Source organism: Maniola jurtina, chromosome 20 (assembly GCF_905333055.1).
Source record: "Maniola jurtina chromosome 20, ilManJurt1.1, whole genome shotgun sequence".
NCBI classification, from domain to species: Eukaryota; Metazoa; Arthropoda; class Insecta; order Lepidoptera; family Nymphalidae; genus Maniola; species Maniola jurtina.
The window spans coordinates 8,886,951-8,912,346 of record NC_060048.1 but is presented as its reverse complement, the minus strand read 5'-3'; the positions used below and the strand labels follow the sequence as shown (position 1 = coordinate 8,912,346).

Here is a 25,396-nt window from a genome sequence, read left to right as displayed (position 1 = left end):
AATTATCACTGAAAAAGTGCGCTGGAAGAGGTGTTATTTCTTCCTCATTCCATGGTGTGCTATACAAATGACAGCAATTTTTTGTGCCGATTCGAATCTTAGGAACCGAGACCTTTTAAGAAACATCTATGGAAGCGCCCTAGAACGCTCCATTGGGCGTACTAGAAAATTGACACCTTGATACAACTCTCATCACTAACATTTAGTTCCGAGTACGCTCACACTGCTATCAGCGCTAAAATGGCGAAAATTGAGCTCAAAGACAGATCAGCAATCACAAGTCCAATGACCAAAACCCTTCTCATTCTGAGAGGAGACCCGTGCTCAGTAGTGAGCCGACAAAGATTGATGATGATGATAACCTGAGTAAGACGATGTAGTCTGAGATAGAACTGAATTATCTTGGAAAGTGACATAAAGTTAGCTATAGGTACCTACTTAATACCTATATCTGGTTCTGTATCATTTTCACATGATATAATTTCAACTAGCCGATGCCCGCGAATTTGCCCACATGGATTTAGGTTTTCGAAATCCCGTGGGAACTCTTTGATTTTCCGGGATAAAAAGTAGCCTATGCGCTAATCCAGGATATTATCTATCTCTATTTCAAATTTCAGCCAAATCCGTCAAGTAGTTTAACGTGCGTAAAGGAGTAACACACACACACACACACACACACACACACACACACACACACACACACACACACACACACACACACACACACACACACACACACACACACACACACACACACACACACACGCAAACACACACACACACACACACATACACACATTCACACAAACTTTCGCCTTATAATATTAGTATTATAGTGTGATAAAAAAATGCGACAGAATAACATCAAAGTGAAGCAACTTATCTTTTATTTACAAAAATAAAAGAAACAACATAATGGCAGCAATATTTCATTATTACTTATCAATGCTATCTAACAATTAGGTATGTAGCTGTATGTTTCAATATTTTGAACATCTGGATTTCATAATAATCCACTGGATGATAATTATTAGGTAGGTACTTACCTATATTAAAGTTGAATTACTAATTGGGTGATTAAGAAAATTTCTACATATTTTCAAAACGTAGTCGGGTAAATATGTCGTTACCTAATAGTACGCGACAGGTCTAGATGGCAATTGGGTTATATGGCGGGAACCCCGCACACCCGCACCAGGTTAGCCCGGTGCCCACTGAGATTGCCATGTTGACCTGTCGCGAACTATACCTATGATTAATCAACAGATCGCAAAACAGTTTTTTTTTACCGAAATGATTATAATCTTCAAATATAAAACAAAAAAGTTCAGTCAAAATTAATTTTATTAGTTTATAAATTACAAATTATACTAATATTAGCAATTACTTAACTAAAATTCTCTTAGAACTACTTGTTAGGGGTTACTAATACAAGGACTGGTTTATACTTGTCGTCCCAAGAGCCATCATTTACCGATCGAGGAGTCAAATCCCCACTTTGGTGCACTTCAGAAATCTTTTCGAATAAATCTTTATATTTCTTTTCAAGGTCACCACTATCAATTCCATTCTTTACATCTTCTATGCTAGCTCCAGTTGGAAGTACTTGCTTTCCAGTGGTGTAAGGAGTTGGCTTGCCATATTGGAGATCCATATAGTCGTTGAGGATGCCTTCTAAGACATTGTTTATGCTCTTGTTGGAGGAATAGTCTTGGATTCCTTTAGAGAGCTCGTCGATGGTTACTGTAGGGAGCGTCATTGTGAATCTACAAAATAAAACAAATAAGCATTAACATCACCGCTTCATTTATATAGCCTTAATAGCTCAACCGGTAAAGGAGTGGACTGATAACCGAAAGGTCGACGGTTCAACCCCCGTCCGTTGCACTATTATTGTCGTACCTATTCCTAGCGCAAGCCTGACGCTTAGTTGGAGAGGAAAGGGGAATATAAGTCATTTAACATTTAACATTTAAAAAAAAAAACAAAAAATAATAATTTAGGACTAGCCAAACTACACTGGCTTCGATCAGCGAAAATATAGATCCTCTTTAGTCCCCATCCCGTGAGAATTTGGGATAATGGTCTTAATCCCTTGTAGACTGCATTATAAAAGGAACTGCTACGCAAAATTTCAGCTTTCTATGTCCAAGAGTTTAGGCTGGGCGTTGATGACTCAGTCAGTGAGTCAGGACATTTATTTTATATCTTATTTCTAGTGATTAAGGAGTACTTACTTACTTATTTTTGTTTTACTGGATAAGACAAATTCCACTGCGATTGAAACATAATTAGTTCATTAACATCAGCAAACCAAAACTACTACCATAAACATTGTAATAAATACTTAACAAATGACGTAACTAGATATCAACTGCCGATATAATGATCATAAATATAATAATAAATTCAATAAAAATCGCTATCAAACTTTAATACGGGAAGCTAGAGATAAAAATATCAATAATAAAAAAGAACGTCGATTTTATACTTTTCCGCCTCGAATAGTTATTAGGTTCAATAATAATATAATGAAATGAGCAAGATCTAGGTAGATACCTATTGATATATTAAGAAACTACAAATTATTATCTAAGTTCTATTAAAATTAAATTTCACTCATAATCATAACCACACCCTGATTAATATTTACGGTCTATTTATGAACTTTATGAAACTCTAAGATATTAATTGTCTAGATTTAAAATATAGACTTACCTTAAAATTTAAAAAACTTGCTAGAACTTTGCGCTATGTCATAAAACACTAAAATGCCATCAAAATGCACAAAACACTGTTTTTATAAATCACTGTACAAACAAGTCACTCGAGATAGGAAAGGGTTTGCTGAGTCGAAACGTTGATAAGTGACCAAATTTTATCAATATTCACACGTACTTAACGAATCATTTTTCGCAATACCTGCCTAGTCTACTGATAAAGATATGTCCCAAATAGGTACGTCACCTAATTTTTACGTGCGAAAATCACTATCAATTGAAAGCAGGTAATCAATCAGTAGGTAGGTACATTGGTATTTAAACATTAGCTATATTAGCTGGTAACGTCATGTGCGACTCTACCAGAACATCCAAGAGTTCTTTGAAATAAATTACGAATAGCTCTTGAAAAATAAGTATTGTTTTAATGTTTAAAAAAGAATTTCGGAATTGAGTCCGCTCCTCAACCGTTGAGCTACCGAGAGGCTCTAAAGCTATATAGGAGGTTTAATTAATTTAGTAGTGGACTAATAATAGACTGAGATGAATGATGAATAAATAAGTAAAATTATTTTTATTCAATTAAACTTTTAAAGCTGTGATAGTCTAGTGGTTAGAACGTCCGCCTCCTAATCAGAGGTCGGCGGCTCGATCCCGCTGCACGCACCACTAACTTTTCAGTTATGTGCGTTTTAACCAATTAAATATCACTTGCTTTAACGGTGAAGGAAAACATCTTGAGGAAACCTGCATGCCTGAGAGTTCTCCATGTTCTCAAAGGTGTGTGAAGTCTGCCAATCCGCATTGGGCCAGCGTGGCAGACTATTGCCTAAACCCTTCTCATTCTGAGAGGAGACCCGTACTCAGTAGTGGGGCGGAAATGGGTTGATCATGTACAAACTTTTACAAGTACTTTTAAATCGTCAAATTATGCCCTTGGTTCGGAAGGCCTTTCCTACCAAGAAACAGCAAGAAACTCGGCGGTTGCTCGGTGGAAGGAATGACGGTTTTAGGGATAGCGACACCTAATTTTTACTCAACCATTTACTACTAATTGCTCTACTATTACTAGGTACCTACTAGGAAAAAGTAAAAATTCATTAAACTGGTACAAGTTCATTTATTAATACCGAAGATAACATTGGTATCTCTCTCTAGGTATCTTTCAAATTGTAACGGTTTTAGTGCCTGAGGCCAGCAAGAACGTCGGCGGGGATCTCATCGACGACCTGAACTGGGGTAGGCTTGATTTCATGAGGGACTTCAGTAAGCTGCAAAAAAATACTAAGTTCAAGACAAACTAAATATATCTATTTTTTTTTTATATTTAGATACAAGTTAGCCCTTGACTGTAATCTCACCTGGTGGTAAGTGATGATGCAGTCTAAGATGGAAGCGGGCTAACCTGGATGGGGTATGACACTTTTCATTAAACCCGTTTCTTCACGGAACGCTAAATCGCTTGGCGTACCGCCAGCTTTGCCGGTAGGTTGGTATGGAGCCACGACCGAAACCTCCCACCAGACAAAATCCAGGTCAAACTCCTTGTAAAATTATGATTTACTATACTCTATCCGCGGAGATAAATTAGTATAGTGCTCTCTCTGTTACGTAATCCAATACAAATCACAGAAACAAAAATCTCAGTGTGCGTTAACCATTTTGAGTCACTAACCAATCACGAACAAAACTATGTTTTCTATAGAGGCACTCTTTTCAAAAAACATTAGGTTAATACAAAAAAAAATTAAAATTTTATTAAAAAAATTCAAAAACATTCGAAATTCAATTCGAAAACATAAGTTTCGTTTGCGATTGGTTGGTGACTCGAAATGGTTAAGGCCCACTGAGTTTTTTGTCTTTGTCATTTGTATGGGATTGCGTAACAGAGAGAGCCCTATACTAACTTCTCTCCATGGATAGAGTATAGTATATCTATACGACCATAAACGTATGAGATACCATCTGTATGATACTGACCTGTTGTTGTTGGCCGTTAACATTGACGATGACCTGCACCAAGGGGCTGGACACGGGCGTTTCCGGTGTGGGGGGAATGATCCCGGGAAGTACAGGCTTCTCGGGAAGTTCGGGCTCAGGAATTTCCGGTTCAGGGAGAACGGGTACCGGGATGATTTCGATATTGTCAACGGGTAGGTTGATGACGATAGCATTCTGTAATAAAGACAATTGCCTTACAAGATACATCACAAAAAACCGGTCAAGTACGAATCAGATCCGCGCACCGAGGGTTCCGTACTCGCGTATTTTTTCCGACATTTTGCACGATAAATCAAAAACTATGTATTATGCATAAAAATGAATAAAAATCTATTTAGAATGTACACGTATTTAAGTCCTTTCATAATATGATACCCCACTTGGTATAGTTATCTCACTTTAAAAATTGAAAATACTAATTATTTATTATTTGTTCATGAACATTTTTTTTTGTAATGTAACCACAAATTCAGTTTTCGGATTTTATCCTTTACTTGTGCTATAAGATCTACCTACCTGCCAAACATGATTCTAGGTCAACGGGAAGTACCCTTTAGGTTTTCATGACCGACACGACAAATGGACAGACGGGCAGACAGACAGACAACAAAGTGATCCTATAAGGGTTCCGTTTTCCTTTTGAGGTAGGGAACCCTAAAAAACCAGTCAAGTGCGAGTCGGGCTCGCATCCGAAGGGTTCCGTACGCTCGTACAAGATATTCCTAACACTTTTATGTAGCACACTGTAAGTTAATGACGGACTGCGCCATCTGTATGTGATTTAGTAATTTAATTTTTTTGTTAACATATTATTTAAATTTTTTATGTGATGTAACCACAAAAATGTATGGTTTTCGGATTTTTTCCTTTATTTGTGCTATAAGACCTACCTATCTGCCAAAATTATGATTCTATGTCAACGGGAAGAACTTTTCTTGACAGACGCGGCAGACGGACGGACAGACAGCAAAATGATTCTATAAGGGCCCCTTTTTCCTTTTCAGATACGGAACCCTAAAAACGAAAAATTAAGACGTCGGCTTCCTAGTCAGAGGGTCCGAGATTCAATTTCAGGCGTCATTCAGTGTAAAGATCTGTGCCGTTGCATAGCCGCTGCAAAGAAAATACTTACAACGTTCTGTCCACTGAAGATAGAGTCCATGAGATGGTCTAAAGCGTCCTCCAGAAGAGGCACGAGAGCAGGGTCGGTTTGGGAGTTCTGAAGAGCTTCGGACAGCTCCTGGAGCGTCCAGGTAGAGGGCGCATTGTATTCCTCAATGACTGCTGGCGTTGGTACGACAATGGAATCCTGTGTAAATAAATAAATTTACTGGGTAGGTAATTGTTGACGAAACGCTGGCCAATTATAAACTTCAATGATTGGTAAATCGACGCAAAATTGTCGATATTCTACAGAATGTCTGAGAATATGCTCAAGAACGATTTATACGAGGTTCCTCCCACACCTTACATTCTTCGGACTGCAAGACATCGTCACATCTGCACTCCTACGTACCTTATCGTCATTACTTGAACACATACTTAGGTATAAAGCGATTTTCTTCCTCCCGAATCACATTTTCACCTTTGTTGTATTTCACGAACGCGCGGGATCGATTTCATAAATAGGTTTGCGCATGGTTTATGAGATCTAAGGGAGATCTAAGATCTTGGGCTAAGTTATAAAAATTAAGCTAAGTATCCTTTTAGTGAACGTCTGTCTTTACACATCTTTGATTTCTCTGATGGCCTAACCACATTTGACGCTTTTTCTCATCAGATTGTAGCCAAACGCTGTCTTAAAATCGAAAGAAAAACAATCACTTAGCTATTTTCGTAAACTTACCACAGCAACGCCACTGGCAATGATGTTCTTCAATTCATTAAGGGCAAATTGGAGGTAGGGGAGGAGGGAAGGATTTGTATTTGGATTGTTGACGGCCTCAGTGAGGTCGGCGAGGCTCCAGGTGTTGAGCGGGTTGGCCGTGGCCACGGCGACCAGGGCAGCGATGGCAACAAAGAACTTCATCTTGACTTTTTTTCTAGAACATAGAATAGGTTACAGATAATATGTTTTACTAAGAGGATACAAAGTCCATTTAATATTTTTAGTGACTGAGAAGTGAAGTGAGCAGAGTCGCGCAAACAGACGTAATTTACTTCTCTCAGACTCAAGGCTCTTCTCAGACTTGGGCGCGTTTGGAACCCTCGTAGCTTTAGTTTTAAGTTACGTAATTAATTATCACCACTATATCGTAAAAATTTAACAATTTCGACCATCAAAAGGAGTAGGGGAGGTAGGGGAGCATTGGGCAGTCGGGAGGTTTGGGCACCCCCTCATTCCTCAAAATGTATTCTAGATATTTTTTGTTTTCTACCACAGCACTATAATTTAATAACTGGCAACACCGCTTATCAAAAAAGTCAGCTGTCATTTCACTTGGTTGTCAAATTACATGCGCTTAACGGTTTGTAGCGTACAGAAGTAAATATTTTGATTGTGATTTGAAGAAACATAACACAGAAATCTGCAAGAAAGTGTAAGTATCTGTGTTAACTTCTTCTTTTGTGTTTAATGAAGATTATATTTACCTGTCAATTAGGATTCAACATTTGATAAAAATAAACTTATTCAAATCTATTTGAAAAGTGAGGTTATGGGGAGCATTGGGCACGCAGGTAGGAGGGAGGTTTGGGCATGCCCAATGCTCCCTCTGTTTTTAAGTGTTTTTTGGTGTCATAACCATAGACTGTCAAAAATGAAAGCACGCGAATTGGTTTATGAATATGCTACTGCCATTGAAAAAAAATGCCAGATAACTGGACCAAGAAGAAACTTGCATCCAAAGATTGGATAAGGGGATTTTTTAAAAGACAACCTCAGCTTTCGATAAGGACACCAGAAGCTACCAGTCTCTCACGGGCCACAAGTTTCAATAAGAAAAATCTCGGAGATTTTTTGAAAATCTTAAAACTGTATATGAACGACATCGCTTCGGTCCAGTTTAAGAAATTAATTCGAGTATCGACTAATTTGTGAGAATAGTCGATACTAGAATTAATTTCTTAAACTGGACCCTTTCAAGTAAAGGTTTTTATATAAACCTGTGAGGATGATACTGCCATTGTCGCAATTAAAATACCATAAGCCTACGTGGTCGTATTAGTTTAAAAATTGCGAAAAACCAAATTAAATTTGATTTCGCGGGCAGGCCCGTCTCATGTCCCTTAAAATATAAATTATTAAAATATATTAACATCAACAACATCCAACATCGTGCATTATTGATTCTAAGTCACATTGTTTAATTTTTCTAAACTCTGTGATAAGAAAAACTGTTTGTCTTACAATTTTTATAGCAATGTTATGTATAATACTTAAGCATAGTAATATAGTGAAGCAATATCGTGCATATTAAATTCAGTGCCCAAACCTCCCTATAGGGGTGCCCAAACCTCCCTCCCAGCGGGAGGTTTGGGCACTTTGGACATGTGGTCGAAGATCTTCTGTAACTTTGAAACTAATCATAATACCAAAACTTTTCTTAGCAATAATTACTGCCAAATATGTGTGCTTGATATATTTGGAATACAATTTTTATTATGATAAAAAATAACAGTTTTATTAACATTTATGTAAAAAAGTGCCCAATGCTCCCCTACCTCCCCTACAATTGTACCTACTTTGAATAAATTATTTTGACTTTGACTTTGACTTCACCTACTCGCGAGAGTGGCACAGTGGGAGCAGAGTATGCATAACTAGTATAGCTGACGGTTGAGGGTCGGGTGTACTAAATATTTTCCTTTTATAAAAAAAGATTGTTAGCTACCTAAAGTGAGCGACAGGTTGAGATGGCAACCGGGGTGGGGGCGCCCGCACACCCGCACGTGATACGCTCACCCGCACCAGCGGGGCTAACATAAGCCGACGTAATATCTCGCGACGAGAGAGAGACATAATTGTCGATGTCGATTGTTTTCTCGTTTACACTAACATGGTCGACACGAGAGACAAATTTGTCGTCGAAGATTTGCAGGTTTGCGCGGAGGCTGTGCGGGTTCCCCACCCCGATTCCTATCTCAACCTGTCGCCAATGCTGACAAGTAATAATTACATAGTAGCTACCTAATTTAAGTTGGTAGAGTAAAATAAATGATTCACTTACTGCTGTGAACTGAGACTATAGTATAAATTTTAAAATATTAAAAGCATTTATATATACGCTTCAAATGATAAAATAGGTAGGTATCAATAAAATATATAGCGTGGGATTATGCATCACAGGCAACTATCGAAATTGCACTATAAATAAATAATCTTTCGATTAATAAACACGATATGTTTACCTGATGGTCATATTATGATGTAGGTACGTATATATGTTTGTAGAAATAAACAAGGTAACTAACTCTAAAGGTTGTTGAACCACAACCTCCCTGGCGCAGGGGTCTTATTAGTGGGAGGTCCCAGGTTCGATTCCCGGCAGGGTTTTGGCATTTTATAATTTCTAAACTTCTGGTCTGACCTGGTGGGAGGCTTCGGCCGTGGCTAGTAACCACCCTACCGGCAAAGCCGTGCCACCAAGCGTATTGGCGTTCCGGTATGATGCCATGTAGAAACCAGAGGGTATGGGTTAATAAAAACTGCCATACCCCTTCCATGTTAGCCCGATTCCATCTTCGACTTCATCATCACTTACCACCAAGTGAGATTGCAGTCAAGGACTAAATTTAACTGAATAAAAAACCTAAAGCCTGGTTTTCCCGACCAAAACAAATTAAATATCAGACATCTTTATTTCTAAATAAACAGATATCTTTGAGCGTTGGTATAAATAAATAAAATATGCAAGGTATAAAATAAAGAGCAATCATATCAGTCTTTAAAAGATTTTTATTTTTAAGTATAACTTTTAAAATTATATCACTTACAACATACTTAAAACTAAATACTTAAGGTAATTGCTATTTGACAAATCGCAAAAATGCTGTACTTTGAAGTAAATTGTTTATTTTTCTAAAGCATTAACATCTATTAAATACATGCAATTAAAAACTTCAGTTTGTGAAGATTATAAGGGCCTTTTTTAATTTAGTATACATTATCCCAATAATAAAAAAAAACAAGTTGAAAACATTGCTGTTCGCAACTTGTTCTGTAAAAGTTTTCTTTAACATCTTGATACTTTGAAGCCAACCTCCAGAAAATGATATGTTTAGGTTTAGCAATCAATTTGAACTGTTAGTTTTATACTAAATGTTTTTCATTTCTTAAATAATCTAAAACTAACCAAAAAACTTCCTGTGCTATTTATTTTCTTGCAGGCGCTCTATGGAATTCAGTGTCCACTGGACTGTCATGGCGGAAGGACTGTGCGCGTCATTTCGTCGCAAAATATTATTTAAAATGAATTTAAGCTTATTATTTTTGAATGAAAGTTGTGTTTATAATCGTTGAAAAATAAAATAGGGATTTTTTCATTTCTAAATGAAGCCTGCTTATATACTAAAATTTATTCGAAAGTTACGGTTTTACCAGGTAAATACTCGGAGGTTGTCATAGATTATGATGACAGATAGTAAGTGTTCTAAATAGGTATTATACCTATGTTTTTTAGGAGATAGCGCGCCTCGTTTCGGGCGCCGTGTTCCGAAATGGATTTCGTAGTAGTGCAAGTTTGGTGCAAGCCCCACATGACGGAGGGGTATGCGTCAGGCATTTCCTGTGTACAAAAAAAGACCTATATTTCGGATCCATTTTTCATCACTGACATCATGCACTATTCAAAGACTGGTCTTCAAGCATTGAGGAATTTTGGACGAGAGACATCTCGAAGGTTCCCGAAGGCTGCCTAACTGAGTTAGATTTGTCGGCTAGCTAGCTTTTTTTGAAATTGGACCTACTTAGCTGGATTGTGTGTTAGAGATTTCTTATGAGATATTATATGTACATAATATAACCATCATAAGGAAGCTCAGATTCATGCTGCGGGCAATGGGGAGAGCCTAAAGGTTGGAACGCCATTTCGGCGGCCGTGTTTCCTGCCATATATACCATAGATACCTGCAAGCCAAGAGTGAATAGGCATCTTCCTGGTAAGCGTGCTCCAACTTGGACCTCATCATTGCTTTCTTTAAAGCATGATTGTCGTCAAGCGCAAGCGCAAAGATTCAGGCGGCGCAAACCCGTAGCATGTGGAAGACCCTATTAAAGACCTATGTTCACTGTGGACGTCTGTCGGTTGATGTTGATGATTATGTCTTTAGTGCAAGTAGTTCAGTAGTTTCAGAGTTTATCGATAACAAACAAACAAACCTTTCCTCTTCATAATATATGTACTTAGTAGCGCAAACTTGGAAAAAATCTCGTGGAAACTCTTTGATTTTCCGAGATAAATGTAATTTTACCTGGCAGCCCTAATCAATTTTATCACTGATAATAATAACTAATTCATAACCGTTAAACCTAAGAGTCAAAATCTCGTTTTTCTAGTCGAGTTCCGTAGGCTCTTTGAACCCACCGCATTATTATCCCAAGAAAACCTACCATTAGATGTAGGAATAATGGAAAGAGGTCACAACCCTCAGCAATAAAGAATACGATGCGGAGAGAGATGTCACTCTCAAGGTCTTTAAATGTATCCATGCAAAAAACCACGTCGACTGGTTGCTCCGTTGCAGCGTGATTGAATATTAAACCAACAAACACACTTTCGCATTTGAAATATGGCCAGTGATTATAAGAAACAGTTTAAATCTCTCTCTGAGAGACGTTAGGCAAAGTGAACACGAATTATGACACTTCTGTGTTCTTATACAAGCTTAGGTCTCTCAATTTTGTCAATTAATGTCAAATTTCTTTCTCAGATCAAAACCTAGTAAGTGGTTTAAATTCAAGAGAAGTTTAGGCCGTAGTCTTCAACAAGAAACTCGGCGGTTGCTCTTTTCAAAGATTTGATGTACAATATTAAATTGCTTAAAACGCACACAACTGAAAAGTTAGTAGTGCGTGATTCCAGGATCGAACCCCCGACTTTCGATTAGGAGGCGGACGTTCTAACCACTAGGCTATGACAGTTTTTAATTTAAAGGGGTTTAAATATTTTAGTGTGAAGACTGGCCTACACATTTATTCATTAGATGTGCATCACTTTCTTTTTTAGGGTTCCGTACCTCAAAATGAAAAACGGAGCTCTTAAAGGATCACTTTGTTGTCTGTCCATTTGTCCGTCCGTCCGTCAAGAAAACCTATACAGTACTTCCCGTTGATCTAGAATCACGAAATTTGTTCTCGGATTTATTCCTTTACTTGGGCTATGAGAGTTGAGACCTATCTACCTGCCCATAATTCTAGGTTAACGGGAAATACCCTATCGGTTTTCTTGACAGACACGACAGACGGACAGACGGACAGAAAGACAGACAACAAAGTGATCCTATAAGGGTCCCGTGTTTCCTTTTGAGATATGGAACCCTAAAAACATTATGTAAGTATGCAAAGTATTTCCCTTGCAAGCCATATTTAACAGTTGACATGTAGAGGTCATTGACTTTTCCTATCTTACTTTTAAGTTTTAATGCATCATTAAGTATTTACTGTTTTGACATGGTATTTAGATAATGGGTGATATTTATTTTATTTAATCTAATTCCTTTGAAAAACTTAGTAAGGCGCATTAATCTATAAAAAACCTAGCCAGTTCATAGACTTACTATGTTTTAAAATGGTCAAAGCGACTTACTAGCTTTTAATTTTACTTTAATGTGGGTGTCCTTACAATACAACGGGACATACTATGAAAGTTAGGCTTATGACATAAAACGATTTTCGGAAAAATGACATTTACTTTGTTTTGATATGGGGCGGTCGATATAATTAGGTACTAGGGTAAAGGCTCAAGTAAATGAACAGATTGGACGTTTTTACATGTATTAAGAGCTGGAATAAAAAACCGGCTGATATACCTTTTTTAAATATTTTCTTACAAATTCTTACACTTTTTTCAATTTCAATTTCAAAACCGTGTTCCGTTCAAACCGTTCAAAAGTGTGTGTGCGTGCGTCCATGTGTGTGTGTGAGTGTGTGTGAGTATATACTTGTCTGTATGTTTGTACGAGTGTTTGTTAGTGTGGTATTGCGTTGTATAACCACATGAGTAGCGAACAGAGTCAAAGCTTCATACAAGCGCGCTACGATAGGTACACTACTACAAGCTTGAGGCGCGTGTGTGCGTGAGCACAGGCGCTACGTCGCGTACGGAGAGAAATCGGTTTATACCGGCTCGGCCTGTGCTCAAGCTCAGGGGCTGCAGTACACGTCGCGCGTCGTGTTTTCATTTAATTTAATGTTAATGATAATAATTTAAATAGTGTTTAAAATCTATTTTCTTGAACTGTCATAGATTTTGTTCAAAATCAATATTTGAGGATCCCTAGGATCACAAAACAGGATATTGTTACCAAATTTAAAAAAATCGACGCCATTTTGAAATTCTTTGTTAATTGACCGATTTCGTTCAAAATCGATATTTAGAGCTCCCTGGGATCACGAAATAAGAAACTGTTACCAAAATTTAAAAAAGTCGACGCCATTTTGAAATTCTTTGTAAATTGACCGATTTCGTTCAAAATCGATATTTAGAGCTCCCTGGGATCACGAAATAAGAAACTGTTACCAAAATTTAAAAAAGTCAACGCCATTTTGAAATTCTTTGTTAATGGACCGATTTCGTTCAAAATCGATATTTAGAGCTCCCTGGGATCACAAAATAAGAAACTGTTACCAAAAATTTAAAAAAGTCGACGCCATTTTGAAATTCTTTGTTAATTGACCGATTTCGTTCAAAATCGATATTTAGAGCTCCCTGCGATCACAAAATAAGAAACTGTTACCAAAATTTAAAAAAGTCGACGCCATTTTGAAATTCTTTGTTAATTGACCGATTTCGTTCAAAATCGATATTTAGAGCTCCCTGCGATCACAAAATAAGAAACTGTTACCAAAATTTTAAAAAGTCGACGCCATTTTGAAATTCTTTGTTAATTGACCGATTTCGTTCAAAATCGATATTTAGAGCTCCCTGCGATCACAAAATAAGAAACTGTTACCAAAATTTTAAAAAGTCGACGCCATTTTGAAATTCTTTGTTAATTGACCGATTTCGTTCAAAATCGATATTTAGAGCTCCCTGCGATCACAAAATAAGAAACTGTTACCAAAATTTTAAAAAGTCGACGCCATTTTGAAATTCTTTGTTAATTGACCGATTTCGTTCAAAATTGATATTTAGAGCTCCCTGCGATCACAAAATAAGAAACTGTTACCAAAATTTAAAAAAGTCGACGCCATTTTGAAATTCTTTGTTAATTGACCGATTTCGTTCAAAATCGATATTTAGAGCTCCCTGGGATCACAAAATAAGAAACTGTTACCAAAATTTAAAAAAGTTGACGCCATTTTGAAATTCTTTGTTAATTGACCGATTTTGTTCAAAATCGATATTTAGAGCTCCCTGGGATCACAAAATAGGAACCTGTAACCAAAATTTAAAAAAGTCAACGCCATTTTGAAATTCTTTGTTAATTGACCGATTTCGTTCAAAATCGATATTTAGAGCTCCCTGGGATCACAAAATAAGAAACTGTTACCAAAATTTAAAAAAGTTGACGCCATTTTGAAATTCTTTGTTAATTGACCGATTTTGTTCAAAATCGATATTTAGAGCTCCCTGGGATCACAAAATAGGAACCTGTAACCAAAATTTAAAAAAGTTGGCACCATTTATAATTCTTTCTAAATTGACTGATTTCGTTCAAAATCGATATTTAGATCTATCGATCGATATTTAAAGATCGATATTTAAACTAGGCAATCACAACAAAAACAAACTTTACCATCTTGTTGAACAAATAACTATTGTTAATTAAATTGTATCCTCCAGTGCCAGCCCTACCAAAATAGTTATAAATTTTGCTCGCTTCTTAGAAGCTTTGCCTCTGTTTGCTACTCTATGGTATAACACCATGTTAGTAAATCTTAGTATATTTTTAACCGACTTTAAAAAAAGGAAGAGGTTCTGAATTCGTTGGTATCTTTTTTTTTATGTATGTTCCCCGATTACTCAAAGACGCCTGGACCGATTTGGATTTTTTTTTTGTTTGATAGGGTATACTTTGCAAGTGGTCCCATATAAATTTGGTAAAGATCTGATGAATATCTTTGAAGATGGAGAACAGAACTCCTCAATGGATAAGAGCAAATTCAATTTTTTTTTAATGTATGTTCACCGATTGCTCAAAGACGCCTGGACCGATTTGGAATTTTTTTTTTTTTTTTTGAAAAGCTAGGTATACTTTGCAGGTGGTCCCATATAAATTTGATGAAGTTCTGATGAATATCTTCTGAGATGGAGAACAGAACTCCTCAATGGATAAGAGCAAATTGCTCGCGATCAGTGTAATTGCTTAGTAAACAGTAGGGTTTTAGCTGGGCATGGCATATTATTATAGTACAGTGGGGCCACTAAAAATTTTGAAATAAAAAATTTTCAAAATAAAAATAAAACCGACTTCAAAAACCACAATAACTTAAATTATTTTTTACTTTTTAGTGTTTGTGATTTTGAAGTCGGTTTTATTTTTCTTTTGAATTTTTTTTATATTTATTCTGGTATTCTTCTTTCTTGTATATGGATCCCTCTTGGGTATCCCCATTTCTCTCTGTCTTTGGTACTATCAAGCTAATTTTCTCTCGCGATTTGCACAATAGCATTAGACCAACGCGTCTTCGGTCTACCTACCTGTCCTTCTTTCATCTGTAAAAATCGATACAATATGACCATTTGCATTTCAGTTTTAGGGCATGTCTCAAGGTGTCTGTAGGCTTTGTCTTTTTTCTTATGTCTTCAATTCTCACTTTGAATATTTTTTGCTTAATTTATGCACCTTGCCATCGCCCTTTAGCAAGTCACTATTTCTTTTTATATTCTTTGTCTGGACCCATGTTTGGCTGGCATAGGTAAGGCATGGCAGGATGCATGTATCTATAACGGATCTTTTAAGATGTACTGGGTAAGCTCCTTTCATTCTTTCCTTTTGTGCCCAGTAAAACAAGCATACTCGGGCTACTTTGAGAACCCATTAGCAGCTAACAGCAAGGCCTGGACTCCAATTTTTATATGTGGAAGCTGTATTTCCTCGTTGCGTTTATGAGCAAATAAGAATAGTTAACTACTAAAAAAAATTTATAATTTGGCGCAAACCATCTAAACACCATGATGATTATTATTTCTGCGTTGTGAATATTACCAGAAGAAACAGCAAAAAAAATTGTTCCAAGCGGCTCTATTGTAACTTGCAGTCTGCAATTTGAACGATTCTGACTTCTGGTGATAAATCTGTACCTCAGCCCCAACCCAGTACCTCTAATCTACCATTCTACTCTTAACACATTCAGTAGCTGATGTTGCACTTCCAGCGACTTGGATGCAACAAGGGCGTTAAGTTTCATTTTCTCTGTAGTCATTTGGACTGTTTTCCAGAAAATTTAGGTGACTTTCAAACTAAGATAACTATACCAAAGGGGATAATATCATATGAAAGGGCTGTATTATACATTCTAAAACAGGTTTTATTTATTATTATTATGTAAAATAGTTTTTGATTTATCGCGCAAAATGTAGAAAAAAATATACAATAAGTCAAAAACTGAAAATCTGACATTTTTTTTAAAATTCCAAGCCGAAAATATACTTAAGAATTTATTAATAGGAATCGAGAGTTTATGCACTAGATAGAGTTCGTTCATTCACTGAAATTCCCAGTTCATTTACTGGCAATTTATCCTTTTGTTAAATAAAATAATTTATAATAATTAATACCACGCATTTTTTTGCGTTTTTGATATTTAAATAATTTAAGAGTGTATACCTACTGTGTATAGACACAGATAAAAAAAAATATAAAAATTATATATAGAACGATTCTCATAAATCTTAATTTTAGGTCAAAGTCAGGGTAGTCCTTATTCGTTCATTTACTGGATCTTTTACCCTCCTACGTCAAAATACTAAAAGTCCGCGTAAATTTCGCAGATTGAAATGTCTGCTTGATTAATTGTCAATAGAGGGTCATGACATGTCAAAATTGCTAGTTTGAAGGGGAAATCGTCAATGTCATTCGCATAGGTTTTCCTCTTAAGTAGATTCTTCATAAATTTTGTGCTAATCTGTAACAATAAGAACACACCATAAAGAAAACAGTTTTTCCAACAAAAATATAATTTTTGTGTAGGTACTTATTTATATTTTCTCAATTTACTACAGCTAATTCGAATAAACTAAAAAACCTACCACAAAAAATAATATTCAAATAATGTGTACTTTAAACCTATTTACGTAATTAATTACAATGTGACAATCAAAAAGTGTAAAATTGTACGAAATTAGAATAAATGACTTTGACTTTGACTTTAATGACAACAGCAGAAATACTCTCAAAGAGTACCTAATTTAAATCCATGACCGTGAAACATAGAAGAGTCTGTCATTATTTAGTTATCTAAGTACACAATTTAAGAATTTTTTGATGCACCGGAACGTGTTATTTTCGAAATGTACGTTTATTTTAAAATTAAAATAAAAAGGATGTAAATAGTACTTAGGTATAAGTTTAAAAACGTAAAATTTTCAATAAAGACTGATCTCATCATTAATCACCAGTAGTAGGGTACCAGTAGAGTCAAAACTTACATAATTCATTATAATAATATTTCATGATAAAATTTATTCGTCTATATATTCCTCTGCAGCGGATACTGCTAATAACTTCTTGTAAGAGCCCGCGATTGATTTTGCCGCCAAAAGTAGTATTTCTCTCCTAGACACTCCCGTTGACGCCTCTTGCCATTGTGTGTGTGGTACCTGAAAAAGAATTTTATTTAACGTAAGACAAATTGTCACTTTCATTATCATCAGCTTGATCAACCCATCGCCGGCTCACTACAGAGCACGGGTCTCCTCTCAGAGTGAAAAGGGTTTCCCCATAGTCTGCCACACTGGCCAAGTGCGGATTGACAGTCTTCACACACCTTTGAGAACACTATGGAGAACTCTCACTATGGAGATGTTTTCCTTCACCGACAAAGCAAGTGATATTTAATATTATTTAATTACTTAAAACGGTTTACACTTATGATATTATGTCGAGACTCCACTACCGGTTTGGGAAGAAGGTTCTACTGAGAAGAGCTGGCTAGAAAAAGAGTAGCTCTTGAGTGCATAATATACAAAAAGAATTAATAGTCTTATGAGAATAGAAAATCTTGTGACGCTGAAGCCAGTCTGCGCATGCCGGAAGTCGTCCTTAGTTCCCGCCTGCGCCGGCACTGGCGTCGCTTGTAACTCTACTTGCAGCTCGATACCAAGCAACTGCTACGTACGAATTACAATACGAGTAGTACGAGACGTGTGTATATAGACAGGCCATAGGTCACCTGTAAGTTAGTCCCCATAATGAATCCGATGGTGACCCTGAAGCCGGTCTGCGCATGCGTACAGTCGTCCTTAGTTCCCGCCTGCGCCACCATCACAGCTGCCGGCATCGGTGTCGCTCGGGGTTGTACTTGCAGTTCGATACCAAGCGACTGCTACGTACAAATTACAATACGAGAAGTACTAGTCATGTGTATATAGATAGGTCATAGGTCACCTGTAAGTTGGTCCCCATAATGGATCCGATGGTGACACTGAAGCCGGTCTGCGCATGCACGTAGTCGTCCTTAGTTCCCGCCCGCGCCGCCGCCACAGCGGCCGCCGGCACTGGCGTCGCTTGTGACTGTACTTGCAGCTCGATACCGAGGGATGGCTGCGATAATACTAGAAGTGCTAGGTCGTACCATCTGAAAAAATCAGGAACATTTTAAAGGTCACATTAATTTCTAGTTTGCTGAGCTGCGGTTTTTTTTTTGGGTAAAAATGAACTGTTTTTTTTTTTTTAAGTAAACGAGCGAGCAAACGAGCATACGGGTCACCTGGTGTTAAGTGATTACCGCCGCCCATGAACATTTGCAGCAACAGAGGTACCGCCGTTGCGCCAATGTTTATTTATTTACTTTCGTTTTTGAATATTGCTAATGCAACACCACTCTTTTAGGTGTCTTTCTCTGCATCATATTCAGATTACTAACAAGTTAGAAGTTTTTTTGGTAATAATGCAGTAGACTCCCAGATTCTTTCGCATACGTTTCTTAGATTTTACGGTTGTTATTAAATGTTAGTGATAATAGCCGGAATCAACGACTTAACGTGCTCTCCGAGGCACGTAGGAAACGTAAGGTCTAACTCAGACGCCTATCCAGTCATCGCTGTAAAGGAGAAAAAATAATGCTACCTACCTGTCAGTGACTGTTTCCTGTATAAAGCCTTCTATAGCGAGTACGGGTACGTTGTTCGTCAGTTCGCTATGCACGGAGCGAATGTAGGCGATGCGTTGCTTCGCCGCGGCGTATGCTGCCGCGTAACTAACGGGCTGCTCAGCTGTGACGTCACTTTGAGCTGGGTAACCGCTAAGAAAAACATAAGCGTGACACACACAGGTGCAGTGCACATGATTGCAGTGTTAACAAAGAATCTGACTTGTATTTTAACAAAGCTAAATTTACTTCGATCATACGACTTATACCAGATTCCTTGCAAAATTTTTATTTTAAAAAAATGTGATGCCTTTTAAAACTTAGTCGGTTTTGTAAAAAGTAAATTTGACTTTAAAAAAAATTATAGGCGTATTTTTATATAAATAATAAAACAAAAAAGGGCTTTAGGGTCATTTTATGTGCATTTTACTGCAGGTAACATGTTATAAACAATAGCTAAACTAAATATCTTATCTCCAAAACCCATCGAAGTTTCTAACACGAATATGTTGTTAAAAAAGTTACACATTTTATAATTTATACCTGATAATACTACATATGATAAGCATTTCGTATCTTTACAACAACACTTATGTACTGATAGACTTCATAATCATTGTTTAATCATGTCACAATATCATATTTCAATAAACTCAACTATTTATGATGAGTATATTATAATATGTTTAAGATGCAACACACATTGGCAGAGTGGAATTGAAGCCTGGCGTCTTTCTTAATAACAACTCAAACTAACTGCTATTTGCTTTGGCATAAGAGCGATTTCACACTATACGTGGATGACACTATTGGGATAATTTCATGGGAAGCAATATTGAGACTGACCCACTGGTTCGAGCGAATACGCTACAGTGAGCTGAGAATCCTACCTACCTGTTTTTTATTTTATTAATCTATTTTTTTTTATTTTTTTTATTAATCAATATTTTTTTTTGGAGCAAACTGAAAACCACCGCTGAGCATAATTGCCATCAATGCTCGGCCATGCTGAGTTTGCGGCCTATTGTTAATTGTTAGTTTTTTATTTCTATAGATTTAATGTACTTATAACACATGTTTATGTAACTAGCAATAAGAAAGCAATAAAGCCTATTTATTATTATTATTAGAATGATCGCAGATAAAACACTGATCTCTAAATCACCATATTATCTTTTGTATCAATTTTAAACGAATATAAAGGTACATTTCTAATTAAAGGTTCTTTTAACTAAAAATAAGTACACTAAATAAAATAATAAATGTATCCTACTAATATTAGAAACGCGAAAGTTTGTACGTATGTATGTATGGACGTTCGTTACTCATTCAAGCAAAAACTACTGGACGGATTTGGCTGGGAATGGAGATCTGTAACACCCTACATAACACATATGGATGGATTAACACATAGGCTAGTTTTTATCCCGGAAAATCAATTAATCTTTTAAGACCAATGATTTTGTCAGCAATGGCACAGACGAGTCTATTAGCGCTGCAAATTGCAAACACCAATCTCGATAGCTCAGGGGTTAAGAAGCGGACTGTGTTCCGAAAGGTCGGCGGTTCAAACCCCATCCGTTGCACTATTGTCGTACCCACTCCTGGCACAAGCTTTACGTTTAATGGGAGGAGAGAGGGGAGTATTAGTTATGATTAGAATGGTTAATATTCTTTATTTGAAAAAAAAAAAGCTTTTATTGGGCTGCAAAGTGTGGTGTAATATATTGACTTTTTATTAAATCTGTAAATAAATATATTAAAGGCTAAGTATAAGTTGTTATCAAAAAGACTCGCTCAGCTCTGCTCCACTCTGTCTGTATGCGCTGACCTTTAGTTTTTTTACTTACATTACAGTAGCTTTTCCGAAAACTGTTTGGAAAGCCTCTCGGACTGGTGATACTTTTGTTTCTTTGTCTGAAGCCACGACTACTAGGATGTCGCCACCACTCCCTGAAATACCATATGAATCACGCATTTTGGAAACATTATGTATATTTTTATATTACCTACTAAAAATAATAGTAATGTAAGACAATCTTTCTATATATTTATCAGATATAGGTATTGTCAGCAGAGATGGATAGGTAAACGGAAAAACCACAGTAATACATTTAGGGGAAAGAAGTAATTTTTTGCACGGAAATAGTACCTATTAGAAAAGTTAGAGTGACATATTATTAGGCTGGATAGGTAGATCATAGTATCTCGCAATTCGGAAGCCATCGAAATCCATATCCATACTAATATTATGAATGCGAAAGTGTGTCTGTTTGTCTGTTACATTTTTACAGCCCGTCCGTTTGATCGATTTTGACAAAATTTGATACAGAGATAGCTTGGATCCTGACAGAAATAGACTATCTACTTTTTATCCCACAAAATCGAATATTCCCATGGATTTTTTTAAAAACCTTTTAACTCAAACTCCAACTCAAAATCATTTATTCAAAGTAGGTACTGTACACCTTGTGATGGTCAGAATTGTTAGATTTGTAAGATGATTGATTATGTAAACTTAAAGCTAAAGCTACGAGGGTTCCGAACGCGCCCGAGTCTGATTAGTGCCCACAACAAATTCAGCCGGGTATCATGTTATTCGGAACTGATTCTGCTCAGAGTTGATAAGAATGTTAGCAGTTTTTTCAAAGGCAACATGTATTAAAACATCAATCAAACAACATGTACAAATTCACACTAGAGGTCCAGTTAAAATCTAAATACTGGCGAGGAGCATTTAATTAAAAAAATATTTAAAGACATACTTAGATACTCCTTCATTTGTGGATCGAGAGTGGTTATCATTGAATCGACAGAGCTCTTGGCTTTTTCGGCCACTTTTTGTAAAATCCCTCCCGTAGAGACAGCTCCCTTCATCCATGTGAATATACCACTGCCTGGCATTATGTCACCTGTAGAAGTATCATAGTAGGAGCACAGGTTAGCAATCACACAGTTCGGAAATATTGCAGGCAAAGTGAGAGTGGCCGTCCATCTTTTACAAAGGCTCACAGGGCCAAGCGTCAAGGAAGTGTGAGGTGTGGTAGCAAAGAGTTAGTATTACCCGTGCGCATTAACATGGCACCTGGCTCGAACACAATCCCTCCTCCCACTTCCCCGCGCGATGCCGCGCTCTCGCCGTGCCGCTACTGGTCTCGCACGGCGCGGCGGCTCGGCGAGAGCGGGACATCGAGCTTGGAAGTGGGAGGAGGGTTGTTTTCGAGCCAGGTGCCATGTTAATGCGCACGAGTTATAGTAATAAACAGACTTCACTTAAGGAAGGACGTGTGTATCATTTGGATCCCCTTCCCCCTCGCGGGCACACTATATGGCGACCCTGCCAGCGCGAGCTCGGGTTTCCTTGAGAGGCACTTGAGGTGTGGTAGCAAACCACACCTCAAGTGCCTCTTGCTTGAGTTTCCCATCATTTTTTTCTCTTTGTTTGGGATACACGCCGATATAAAGCGGCTGGCGGCCGGAAGTGGCTGGATGAGGAAGGCTGAGGACCGGGTGTGGTGGCGCTCTATGGGGAAGGCCTATGTCCAACAGTGGACATCCACAGGCTGATGATGATGATGATTGAGATACACACAGCATTAACAATACATTGCGTGCCTATTTATATTCAGCTAATACCCTATTAAGTATTCACTCTTTTTATACATTTAATTGTGCGTTAGTTAAATTACAAAGTATATAGTTAAAAAAATTGACTTAGTTACATGAAGATTAAATACAGAAAAAACTACCCTAATTTTTTTTTTCATGGATTTGTCAATTTTGTACTTGTCTATTTTACTGTTTTGTTTGAGATCTTTATGTAGGTACTCACTCGCTATGTTGAATGAGTACAAAACATAGTCGACTAAGGCCTAAGCCTCGACTTAGCAATGAGTTTATATTGATTGATGAAGCTAATGTTGCTCAAGCAACTAAGCGGCACAAGTTACTGTTGTATGATTTCCCTTGGGAAATCAGATGCTAGCCTGACTAGATAGTAGACAAGATCGATTGCACAATGCAAAGTGCAAACAACGAGGGAGAAGAGCATTTTTAGTTGCATTCAAGTCCACACAACATCAAGTAATGCAAAAGTATCAAATGTGCAGCCAGATTTCTGGATGTTAATATTATAGTGAGGCTAATTCTGTTGTACACATTTTTTAAACTAAATAGATAGTTCTAAATCTAGTGCCATTCCTTTCATCTGAGATTATTATGAAAGGGATGGCAATATATTTGGATCTGTCATTTTAATTTAGTTATTACTTTATTAGTAATCATGCAAAGAGATTTATGTCTATATCTATAATAGTTGGATTGTTCAAGAAATTGGAATGGCATTGCAATTGCTGTTATTTGTATCGAAATTTAATTTTAATTTTTAACAAAAGTGTTTGCAGATTGGAAAAAATTGAGATTCATCAAGGAAAAGTCAGTGATTTTATTTATACCGTCGCTGCGCATGAAAATTCCGCGATGTGGAAAATCACGTTTCCAGAAGACTACTACATCTGATTTTTTTGAAAAAAAAAACGGCTTTACTTTTATATAAAAGTCTCATAGCTAAAAAGGTTATCTCTTGAATTAGCACATGTGCTAAAGAACAGGTTTTTGCATACACACACACCTTTTAAACCCCAAAAAAATAACATTAGAAATGAAAATACTAAAAAATTACATAGTAGATTTTGCGGTACATGGATTTGCTTGCATTAAATGCAGTTTTTGCTAATAAATTACCAAAATATATAATTGAAAATTATTAAAATAAGAAAACAAACAAAATTGACAAAACTAAAAGCAAAAGTGAGTCACATAAATTGTGCTATTAAATACCAATCTTCTCCATTTCTGGTGTAGAATCGGGCAGTGATTCAGGAGATAGGGTGGTCAAAGAATCGTCTGGCGACCTTATAGGCAATGTTGGTTCTCCTTTGCATAGTGGTATAGCCGGGCTGCAATAAGAGGTTCATACAACTTTTAACTTCATGCATTCCATAATATTTGATCATTGTATGATTGTATACAAATACTAACTTAAAAAAGAGGTTGCTATGTTTTTAAATACAAAAAGGTTACTTACCTAAATTTCTCAGGGCTCTCTGGTGAAGGTTGGTCTGGCTTTGGGCCAACATTTTGGCTTGTTGGTGGAAGTTGTGATGGTGGTATCGCTTGTGCTTGTACCTTAGAAAAAAAAATATCTAAATACCTATTAACTAAAATTGTATGAACAAAAACACCCAAAAATTATTCAATAATAGTGTCACAAACAAAATAATATAGAAATACAGCTATACAGAAGCATGTTGATCTGAAAAGAGTTTATGAAGCAGCAGTTTATGAAATCTATTACTGTCAGTTCCCATACACCCCATGTATCCAAAGACAAAATTAGTCAGCAGTGTAGCTTTGCCAGTCCTATGTTAATTCTAATTTCTAGATCTACAGCCAGGTACTCAAGTAGTGAAGCATGTAATATTTTTGATACTGTTACAATCTACTAGTGAAAACACCTGATCCATTATCACTGTATATCCACCTATGTGTTACACGAAAGCATACAATTTTTTAAAATACAATTATATATGAGCTTTGCTTATCTTAAGTCGGAAGTTTTATAATGTTTTTGCTTGATATGATAATTATATTAAGTAGCTACATACACTTCTAAGTGGGTACTCAGCTTTAAACAGTTATTATTTTTCTACTTACAACTTCTGCTATTTTGGAAACCGGTGGATTTGGTGTTGGAACCGCTGGAGTTGATGATACAAAATTTGGTAACTCTGTGGGCGGCGCGACATTCGACAATAGGTTCCCACTGGTTGCAAACGTAGGGGCCGCTGGTATCTTACTCTTCCTATCGTTGTTCATTATTAGACCTAAAAAACACTTTCTTTAATCACTAAAATAGATTCTTAATTTCTTGAACCTAAAACATATTTTAAATTTTACCACACTTTAGCTAGGAATTAGTATATCCAATTCTACTATTCTTTCTATATATTACCTATTTATAAACTAGACAGTAATACAAAATTCAATGAATTCAAAGGGAAAATTACCAGAAAATATTGAAAAATAAATCAACAAATATTTGTTGTGACAGTTAGGTATTGACAAAATGAAAATATCAAATCTTGACAGCTGACAGCTGTTTACGTGTACAAGAATTGTTCGGTAAAAATTATATATTAATTAAAATAGAAAAAAATAAAACTGTTTTAATTAAGACAATAACCTATTTTTCTTCTTT

The 25,396-nt window shown here is 36.6% G+C and overlaps 3 protein-coding genes across 9 annotated transcripts; all 3 read right to left on the bottom strand.

Annotated features, from left to right (window-relative positions):
• Nucleotides 1-1,329: 1,329 nt before the first annotated feature.
• Nucleotides 1,330-2,903, bottom strand: LOC123875674. 2 transcript variants are annotated; one of them, XM_045921642.1, is made up of 2 exons: nt 2,723-2,903; nt 1,330-1,771 (listed from the first exon to the last, which is right to left on the bottom strand). In XM_045921642.1, exon 2 carries the CDS (start codon nt 1,760-1,762, stop codon nt 1,412-1,414), a length of 351 nt encoding a protein of 116 aa, XP_045777598.1. In that variant the 5' UTR covers nt 1,763-1,771; nt 2,723-2,903; the 3' UTR covers nt 1,330-1,411. The 2 variants fall into 2 exon arrangements, with proteins under 2 accessions (XP_045777598.1, XP_045777599.1); XM_045921643.1 differs by lacking the exon at nt 2,723-2,903 and adding an exon at nt 2,241-2,696 and having other exon boundaries at nt 1,330-1,769.
• Nucleotides 2,904-3,823: 920 nt separating this feature from the next.
• LOC123875673 lies at nt 3,824-8,893 on the bottom strand. 2 transcript variants are annotated; one of them, XM_045921640.1, is made up of 5 exons: nt 8,854-8,893; nt 6,571-6,766; nt 5,857-6,033; nt 4,704-4,898; nt 3,824-3,994 (listed from the first exon to the last, which is right to left on the bottom strand). In XM_045921640.1, the coding sequence occupies exons 2-5, from the start codon at nt 6,751-6,753 to the stop codon at nt 3,905-3,907; spliced, it is 645 nt and encodes a 214-aa protein (XP_045777596.1). In that variant the 5' UTR covers nt 6,754-6,766; nt 8,854-8,893; the 3' UTR covers nt 3,824-3,904. The 2 variants fall into 2 exon arrangements, with proteins under 2 accessions (XP_045777596.1, XP_045777597.1); XM_045921641.1 differs by lacking the exon at nt 8,854-8,893 and adding an exon at nt 6,885-6,898.
• An 8,029-nt stretch (nt 8,894-16,922) lies between these two features.
• LOC123875965 (protein PRRC1-like) lies at nt 16,923-25,304 on the bottom strand. Of its 5 annotated transcripts, XM_045922101.1 has the most exons (10): nt 25,101-25,199; nt 24,853-25,022; nt 24,224-24,324; nt 23,977-24,095; nt 21,903-22,049; nt 20,988-21,090; nt 19,120-19,290; nt 18,435-18,624; nt 17,477-17,647; nt 16,923-16,953 (listed from the first exon to the last, which is right to left on the bottom strand). In XM_045922101.1, exons 2-9 carry the CDS (start codon nt 25,012-25,014, stop codon nt 17,510-17,512), a joined length of 1,131 nt encoding a protein of 376 aa, XP_045778057.1. In that variant the 5' UTR covers nt 25,015-25,022; nt 25,101-25,199; the 3' UTR covers nt 16,923-16,953; nt 17,477-17,509. The 5 variants fall into 5 exon arrangements, with proteins under 5 accessions (XP_045778057.1, XP_045778056.1, XP_045778053.1 ...); XM_045922100.1 differs by lacking the exon at nt 16,923-16,953 and having other exon boundaries at nt 17,137-17,647; nt 25,151-25,244; XM_045922097.1 differs by lacking the exon at nt 16,923-16,953 and having other exon boundaries at nt 17,137-17,647.
• Nucleotides 25,305-25,396: the final 92 nt, after the last annotated feature.